At 41.9% G+C, this 9,791-nt stretch overlaps 1 protein-coding gene across 2 annotated transcripts in view; it reads left to right on the forward strand.

The window, feature by feature from the left end:
* Positions 1 to 8,395, forward strand: part of VGLL4 (vestigial like family member 4) — an 83,780-nt gene extending 75,385 nt beyond the window's left edge. For both annotated transcript variants that reach the window (XM_059823135.1, XM_059823134.1), the window contains exons 3-5: positions 2,707 to 2,929; positions 6,205 to 6,325; positions 8,127 to 8,395. In XM_059823135.1, the coding sequence (XP_059679118.1) occupies positions 2,707 to 2,929; positions 6,205 to 6,325; positions 8,127 to 8,395 (613 nt within the window). The remainder of the gene's footprint in view (positions 1 to 2,706; positions 2,930 to 6,204; positions 6,326 to 8,126) is intronic.
* The last annotated feature ends 1,396 nt before the right edge of the window (positions 8,396 to 9,791 follow it).

Below are 9,791 nucleotides of genomic sequence, written 5' to 3' on the forward strand. Positions count from 1 at the left end.
GCACTGCAGCGAGAAGAATGAGCCATCTCGACACAGCGTTGCCTTTATCACTTGAACAATGATTTTAGCAATGTCTTTTTGTGTATTATTTCCCAGGGTATCTCATGGCTGTTGTCCAGGAGCAAAAACAGTCTGCAAAGGCGGACTATTTCTGAGGTTCCATACTTACTTCCTGCGGGGTGGTGAAGGATTAGTTTGTTGTGTTCGGTAGCTGTTTCAGTACTGTAATTCAAGATGAGGCTACTGTACTTTAAATATAGAGTCTGTTGTGCTGCCATTAAGTCACACATTTGCATCAGTCATTAGCTCAGAGCAATGCAATTCCAAACCTCTTTCTTCTGAATGCTGATGCTGCAGAGTAGCCTCGTGAATTGAAATGGTACCAAAGCTGGCAAAAGATGGAAACGTAGCGCTGTGAGAATGTATCTCCTGGCACTTTATTGTGTCTAAATCTGGCCGATAAAGCAGGATTCAAGAAACACATGATTTTCAGGGAACATCTTGACCACCAGCTGTGAAACCTTAAAGGTTAGATTTTATGGTCGACTCTGCTAATCTGCTACTTCTAATTTATAATCAGTTAAAGGGGACGAGCTAGGGGGCGGGGGGGATCGGAACGGTTACAAATTGTGTTGTTATTCTGTTGGCTGTTCCCTCCTAAGCATGTCGGGGGAATTTGGCATAGAGAATAAGCTCTGTCCTGAGGTTCTCAAGTCACTGGTTGCCTGGTATCATATTAACCCTCGCTTGTACTGTGATAAATGAGTTGAGTTTTGATTGAGGCAGCAATAGCAGATTTCTAACTTAAACGAGCAAGTGACTCTCGAGCAGCACTGTAGACTTGTGATGAATTCAGCAAAGGTCCTGTTCCTGAATACAGCAGAGATCTGGACCCTCATCTCAAGAAAGATGATCGCCTTTCTAGCTCTTACGTGAGGGGCCACAAGGATGACAAAGGTACGGGAACAGTTTTTATTTGAAGAAGGTAGTACCATGGAGAAAAATGGTTGTTGAAGAGAGGGGTGAACTCGGGAGTGGCATGAAGATGATAAGCAGGGAGTGATGGCTTTCTCTCTCTCCTAATACAAGAACTAGTGCAACTGCAGCCCAAGCCATTAGATTTTAGGTTGAAAAGAAATAAAAAGAGCCCGTGAAGAAAAGGTACTTAACAAAGTATGTAGTTTAAACTGTGGAGTCCATTGCCACAGGATGCTGTCCAGGCTAAAAGTTTACATGGTGTCAAAAGGCACTTAAAACAGATGCTGTGTGACACATCGACCACCCGTGACTGCCGGGGCAGGGTTACGGCAGAGCGTCCCGCAGGCGTAGTGGGGTTTTAGGTGCTCCCTGACGCTGCCAGCACGGCCTGGCACTGCTGCATGGCCACCCCGGGTTAGGGGCACTGGGCAAACTTGAAACCTGCAAGGTTTTTTTGTAGTATTTTTGTTGGTAAGTTTTGGGGTTCCTTACTTTCCTCTGTTGGCAGGGCTTTGGTTTTTTCCCCTCAGCTGTTAGCATTCCTTTTCGAGAGACTGTCTCAGATGTTGAAATAGGCAGTAGCTTCTTGGAATTGTCATTTACTTCAATATTGAATACTATCTGAATTTCTAGTATTACAGAAAACATTTTTCTATTCCTTTTCGGTCTCTAATATTCATCAGAGCATTTTTAAAGATTGGTCCTGCATATTAATTTGCCATGATATGCTTTAAAAAGGGGGGGGAAACCCCTGTAAATGGATTTTGCCCACTTAATACACAGGACATAGAGGACACGTCACTACTACTTCAGGAGCCTTCTGCAGACAGAATGTATTTTCCATGGAACCAACTTTCTCCTCTAGTGCTTTCTTACCTGACAGACAGGCTGAGCTTGCTCTTGCACACTGAGGCACTAGGTATTGCAGCGTGTTAACCCTTACCATGCTGCTGTGTTCCAGACTGCTGGTCATACCCACGCAGGTGGTTATGAACGACAGCCTTCACCAGTATGAATGATGTGCCATCCCTTTGATTGACTGGTTTGCCTTTAATGACAATTATATTGCTGTATGGAAACTGAAATATCTCATACTTAAGTACAAAATTGGCATTATTTTAATTGCAGTGAATGATAGGCTAATTATGTGAATACATCTACTGAGATTTACTGTTCAGTAGTAGTTTGAAATGACTCTTTTAAAGAACAGTTGTAATGAAATGATTCTGAGATAAGTGCAGTGTAGTTTGCTTTTCCTTCATTTTCTGCTCTGAAAATTTTGCTTTCTGCCTTGACTGCCTGCATTTTCTTGGTATCAACCCATGTCTTTTGAGCAAAATAAACTTTTCTTGGGCTTCAGCAATGCTTAGAGACTGTTGCAGTGTTAGGAAACACAGCGGGATTAATAGTCTGTTGAACGAGGAGGTGTCTGATCTTAACAAAGCATGATCAGTTGTTACTTTAACTCGGTGCGTTTAGACAAGCATCTGAAGAAATTCCAGGCTGAAGAAAAATGTTGGTTGCCAGCGCTTGCAAACGTAAATCTTTGGCTTACCTTTGCCGGGAGGTGGCTGGGTAGACCAGGGATACCTCACTGAGGGATTCTATATCCTCACAACCAAGCAAAACGCATTGCCTCCTGTTTCTTAAAGGGATGTAATGTTGCATATCTCATTACAGCTTGTAACAATAGTAAGTCCTTTGACCTTTTTTTCTTTCATGTATCAGAAACAAGACTGCCAACGGAGATTATCGGAAGGAGCACAGAGAGAGGAGTCGCAGCCCAATAGAGAGGGCTGCTGCCCCAACAATGAGCCTTCATGCCAATCACATGTACGCCTCAATCCCAAGCTTGACCATGGATCAACCTCTAGCACTGACCAAAAACAGCATGGATGCAACCCGAACAGTTGGCATCACACCTACACTGACTTCTGTGGAACGGCAGCAGGTACTGGCTTCTAGGTTGACAATAAACTCTGGGTGGTTGTAGGAAATCCTTGCTGTAGACACAATGAGGACTTCCCAGATGTAAGCAGAATGTATTGTGAGTTACAATAGGTAGGCGATACTATTCTCTCAGGCAAAATGTATTTTAAAAATGCATAATGAATGCCACAGCTCATTGTGTTTAATGTGAATAAGTCGCTGATGTTTAAATGTATCTGTCACAGATTTCTTGGCCTTCCTGCTTTTGCTGGTGCTTTGCTAAGCTTGTGAATGCATGTGTTGTAATTGGGAATGCAAAGTCTGAGTTGCTTTGTGGTTGAGTGAGGCTCCAGTACCTGCTAGGCAGTTCCCGGGTGAAGTAACTGATGCAGTTCCCAGCTAAAGAGGGTATTCATCTGTGCTACTCTTGGCAATCCGTGCGTGCTTCTCTCCCCTCTGTCCCGGCTCTCTCCTGCCGGGACTGCTGAGGAGGAGGTGCAAGACAGAAGGGGCATAAAGGAGAATTTTGCACTGAATTTTCCAGGTGAAAGAAGCTGGAATGACCTTAGTCGTTTTAGCCAGCCATAAGCATTCATTGCATTGTTCAGAGCAATGTTGTGTCACTATTTCATAATGCCTTTTCCTAAAGCAAAGTAATGATTTTTCATTATTTTATAGTTTATTCCCACGTGCTGAAGTGGGGTTTGGGGTTTTTTTATTGTGTTGGTTTTGCCTGGTTGGTCAGTTTTTGGCTTCCCATCTGGTACATTGTATTTGTTTTCCTTCAGAACTGCTGAAGATGAGCCATCTCTGTGCAGTTTATACAGTAACAGTTTTCTTGTATGTCAGACTTGCTTTTATCCCTCTCACAAGTGGAGAGACAAAGCAAGATAACTAAGTTGTGATGAGCTGCAGTGTTGAGAAACTAAACTGCCCTGTGTACCCAAGCTATTCCTTCCGTCTGTCCTTCCTTCCCTCCTCCCCTACTGTGATGCCCTGCAAAGTGTAAACTCTTTGAGTGGATGATCTTCCAGAGGTTGGGATTTTTCATATGCAGTTTATGAAAGCTTCTTTTCACTGGAGCCGTACAGTTTATGTCTGCTGCGTAGATTTTCACGGTGGCTGGCTACGTACGCTTGTCTTTTACATTTTGCTATGCCAAAATGCCTAGCTTTGCACTGGAGTTGCTGGTATCTTGCATCATTTGGCACGCAGATCGCAGAGTTATTGTTCTGTGCAGAACGGCTCTTCTTTACTCTCGGCGTTCAGTGATGACAGAGGAGGAAGGGACAGGCTTCCACTGACGACACTGGTGCCCTTTGATAGTACTACCGCTGCGTCTCAGCGTAGCAGCTAACACCACTGACACTCTTCTGTTTTGGCATGTTTGACTTGGGCCGATTCCTGTCACCCATTACCAGATTCCTCTCTTTTGTTATCGTTGACATTTTGAGCTAGATTACAATCTATTTTCTTGGGGAAATAGGATGTTGAGGTAAGACCTTGCTAAGAGCACAGAGTAGAAATCGTGCAAAGAAAAAAGTGTATTGAAAGTAAGAAACCCTAGTTTCATGATTCATTGGTTTGGGGTTTTTTTTGTTTTTTTAAAAACCTTAACATGTTGAATGGGATTTCATATTACTCTGTTTCTAATAAAGAGGTGGGAAAAAACACCTTCTTATTTTAGGCAGCATAGGGTTATTCAGCTGCTGTAATCACTATTACTAAATTCTCAGCTTATCTCAGTATTTTCATATAAATACGTGTAGTCTGCTCAGTGCACCTGTACACACAGAACCAGCCGTACCAGGGGATTCTGTAAGATGCCTTATCCTGCCTCTCAGATCCTTTGTGGTGTTGGTACATGCATTCTTGAGGCAAGCTCTTTGACTACCTCTCTCTCAACTTCCCACCTCTGGTATGTCTAAAATACTCTAAAATAAGCATGTATATGTTTCTCAAAAACCGCTTCATAGATGCACAAAATCTTGGTCCCTATAAAAAAGAAAATAAATACTTCCACATGTGAACCGCTTACAGAAGAAACAAGTAATTCACTTTTCTGCACTGACAGCAAAGTAAAACAGTAAATAGGATGTAAATAGTATCTTTCGAGTTGTCTCTAGACAAATAGTGGTAAACCTCCCCTTGAAAGCTCATCTCTTTTACTTTGGTCTTGCTCTTACTCTGTCTGTCTAGACTAAAGTGCCAGTAAACAATGAAAACTCTTTCCTTCCTTGTTGACTTTGTACAGCGGTAGGTGAAGTAGTGATTTTTGTGGGTTTGCTGCACAGATTTGTAAGGTGGACAAGAAATTAAAACTGTGTTAATTACCTCAATTCTGTTAATCTTTTGGGCACTTAACAATTAACTTGTATTGAATATAGCAAAATGGACTCCTCGCATCATAAAACATACCAAAGATGCAAAGCAAAAACATTCCAATACCTGTGTTATTTCCCTTCAGTCACCTGGAGAAACGAGGACATTTCTTCTTCTAAGGCCTTGTTTCCATGTGACGTTTACATAGTAGACAACTATAAGAAGAGTATTTTATGTTTACACTTTGTACAGAGTATACACTGTGGAATTAAGATAATGTGACTAGACATTTTAGGGAATTTGCTTGTGTTGAGAATGAAAAAGGATGATGTTTGTTAAGTAGTGCTGGAAAGGCAGATTAATTACAACAGGAAAGTACTTGCGGTCAAGACTCGCTCAGGAGCGCTTCATATTTTACATCTTACGAGCTTATTGTTTGTGGCTGAAATACGGAATACAGAATTAGTCAGGCTAGGAAAACTTAACTCCTGAATGAAAACTGATGCCATTAACACTAGGAAGACAAATACCTGTAAAATTTGTAAAGCCCTTCTGAGTCCTGGCATCACAAGGATATGTGGACATAGAATGAAACAAGTATTTAATGTGTTGACATTTAGTTCTGCATATGTAATGCCTGTGAAGTTGAAACAGTCACTGTAAAATCACTTTAATGCTTTTAATGATTTGCTTTTATACTGCCCTTTTTCTGTATGGCTGCTTGCCACTTAAATAACGAAGAACCATTATGGAAATGCAGTGTGGTTTGGTTTTTTTTTAATCGCACAAAGAAGTAATAGCTGAATATTTTGGGGTTTAATATACTTTATTGAATGGATAGTTTATTGGTTATTTCACTGCTGGGATTCAGTTCAGTGTTTGTACATCTCAAGTGATTATGCAATGAACTTCTGCTGATACAGCTTTGGACGATTGCCTTAGTGAGTGACAGTTTTCTTTCTCCTTCCATATTAGAACCGTCCATCCGTAATCACCTGTGCTTCTGCGAACAACCGGAACTGTAACCTCTCCCATTGCCCCATTGCTCACAGCGGCTGCGGTTCAGCAATGCCTGCCTACAGACGACCCTCCAGCAGTAAGTTACATGTCCGCCCTCTTAACTGCCCGGGTAGAAGTTGAGAACGGCATCGTCTCCCTCACCTTAATGGTGTAGGCAGTGATGTATTAACAGGAATAAGAGGAGGTGAACCAGTGGGCACCTCTTTGTATCCTGTCTGCCCAGAGACATGCTAGCACAGATCCGCTCTGCCGTCTTTCTAACCATCAGTCCTGTGCCACAGTAGAGAGTACCATTTCAAAAGTAGGGAGAGAGGGGTGTTCTTTTTTCTTGTTTTGAAAAGCTGCTTTAAAAAAACAGCCACCCCCCCCAGACAAATAAGTCATTGTGTTTATTTTCGTCTAACTGACAAACAGCAGACAGGGCCAGCAGATCCAACCACGCTCTTATTTTAGGAGCTGTAGTTTCCCCAGTCTTTCGGTGGTCAGTAGACTTTTGTGATGCAGCTGCAGTCACAAAAATCTTTCCCTGCAGATACAAATACTCTTCCAAAGCACATCCCCTCCACCTTTCTCTGCACGGGTAGCACAAAGAGCTTTGGAGGGCAGTTGCTATAGCGACCCAAGCAGGGAGCGTTAGCTTTCTACCTTCTGCACAATTAGTACTTTTCATGAAATCTTTTCATGCGGTACTTGCTGGGAAACCTTGGGATGCTGCTTTTCACTTTCTCTCACTGCGCGACCGGGGGAAAACACAGCCCTTTCCTTTCAAGTCATATACCTGCTGATGCATAGCTTTAACCCACAGCATTTCCAGAAGTCCCTGGCAGTGAGGCTTCATCAGCCAGAATGTGTCAATGTAACAATACCAGCGTGACGTAGGTCGGAACCTAAAAGTCCATAGTAAGATGATGATTATTATTACATATTTTTAAAAAGAGATCAAATGTGTTGTTGAAAACTGGAATTAGAAACTGAAGTGAGACCCTGGAGGATATATTACACTCTTCGAGAAGTCAGTAGTTAGAGATCTGAGATGCTGGAAGTTTTCTAGAAAACTGCTGTTCCTTCTCTAAGGGGAGCTTCTTCGTTGAGACCCCAGCTGTATTTATGTGGGCTGTGGAAGAGTTGTAATCGTTCTCAGAAAATACTTGTCTCTTGGCACTTGAAGAGGTCTTCGTGCATGACACATTTATTTTAGGATCAATCAAGCCTTTCTGTAGCATGAAGGACGACGGCATGGATCCTGACAGTTTTAAGCTTTTTTTGAAATATAATAATCTTGTCTTTTAAGGTTCTCTGTTCCTCTTACAATAGTATTACACCATTTTAATGCTTGTAGTACCTAATGTAGAGGTCACGATTCATGTCATTTTCTGACTGGCTCCTAGCACAAGTATGTAAAGTAAGATGAAAGCCTGAAATCAGCTTTTGGCATGCTGTCATTTAGAAGGAGGTCTCCTCACATCTGACCAGTATCAGCAGGCTTGGGAGCCGATGTTAAAGAACTGTTTCCATCTTTAATTCTGTTTAAGCCTAAATACAAGTTCTATGTGATTGTTTTGGGAGAGGGTTTCCATAGAATTGGAGCTGTAGCTGTTACTAGCCTGAGGGAGAGCTATAATTAAGTATAAAAGGCTTACCTGGGGCAGGTCACAGAAATGCAAAAATCTTCAACTCCATTTATTACTTTTTTTTCATTCTCTGACTCCTTCCATCTTCCCCACCCCATTCACTGCCAGTTCTGTAATGACGTAAAGCAGTCTTGCTCTATGCTGAGATGATAGGAAAATGGGAGAAAGTACGGGTTCCGAGTCCAGCGCTTGGTGCCAGGATTCGGCACCGAAATAACGTGTCTTCTGCCTCCTCTCCCCATCCAGCTACCACTGCCTGTGACCCGGTGGTGGAAGAGCACTTCCGCCGAAGCCTTGGCAAGAATTACAAGGAGCCTGAGCCAGTGGCAAACTCGGTGTCCATCACAGGATCAGTTGATGACCACTTTGCCAAAGCACTTGGGGATACGTGGCTGCAGATCAAAGCTGCGAAGGACGGAGTCTCCAGCAGTCCCGAGTCTGCTTCGCGGCGGGGCCAGTCTTCCCCTTCCTCTCATATGGTCAATCATAATCACTCGCCCTCCGTAGTCTCATGAGGAGAGACGTTACGTTTGTGAATTTGCATGGTTTGACTGAGCTTTGAACAGTGCTTACAATAGTGTTGGGGGAGGGGAGATTAGTTTTCAACACATGTTTTTGTGTACTCACTTTTTATTTGTAAAAGGGTGCCCTTAACGATGATAGCAGGAACTATTTCATACACATTCATATGATGTAGCATCCTTTTTTCCTGCCTCAATTACCAAAGAAACCTCTGATGCAAATCTGCTGCCCCCTAAAAAAAATAATGCACGCTAATCCACAAAAGCCATTACACTTAGTTGGTTGACCCAAATGCTTTGTGCTTTTATTAGCTTCTTGAGACTAGAATTTGTCTGGTTTGCTTACATTGCCTTTTTTTTTTTTCCCTCTGTGAAGTAATTTTGTATGTATATACTTGAAAAGAACTGTCATGTATGATTTGCACTATTGGAGGAGGACTGAAGTTGCATAGCAACTTTCTGGAAGATGCTAATATTTTGAGGGCAAACTGCTGAAAAAAGGGTTTAAGGATGACATTTCTATCAGTTTGGTTTTTCTTAAAGCAAAACAGCTTCAGAAGGGGAAGTCTCATACAGGTTATAGGTCTTTCTCTCTTTAGATTTCAGGTGCTTAGTGCTTGCAACTGGACTGCATAATTTACAGAACACGGGCATTTTTTCCTGAACACTGCAGTTTGTTAGAATAGAGCTGAGGTTGGAGGGTTCAATAGTGCTTAACGATGCATGTTTTATGAAAAATAGCTGGTATCTATTAATGTATAGACAGTAAGAATCATAATACTTATTAGCTTTTCTTCAGAATTAGTTTATTTTTGTCAGTAACAATCCTAGATATACTTACTGCTGGTACAGTTGTACTCTATGATATTTGTATTTGATATTCACTTTAGTAGCAGCCAGCAAAAGAGGACAGCCTCAGGACAGGCCTCAAATGACGCAGTTTAGAGATATATGATGCGTGGTACAGGATGCTATAGCTTTGCGCATGACTGAGTAATTGTTTCTGTCTGCAGCGCTGTCTGCTTAACGGGAATTTGCTTCCTCAAAACTAAGTCTGTGTAATCCACCTTTAACTAGCTGCAGAAACTGCTACCGTTACGTATCTTGGCTGGACAACAGATTGTTACAGTTTGTGAAATATGATCTTTAATTTTTTTAAGCTTATTCGTAAACCTATGCCAAGTTGCAGCATACATTCCTCCATTAGAAAACTTTATACAGGTATTACTGCATTTATTATCATTTGCTATATTAATAGCTACTAACTAGAAATTAGGCAATAGAGGCAGGCGTAAAACCACAGCTGTGCTAGTACTAAGAGCTTCTCTTCTTCTTGTTAAGTGTAACTGCTCTCCCCCATACATTCCATCTTCCCAGTACAGTTGCAACT

The sequence above is a fragment of the Gavia stellata genome, chromosome 12, assembly GCF_030936135.1.
Source record: "Gavia stellata isolate bGavSte3 chromosome 12, bGavSte3.hap2, whole genome shotgun sequence".
NCBI lineage: Eukaryota > Metazoa > Chordata > Aves > Gaviiformes > Gaviidae > Gavia > Gavia stellata.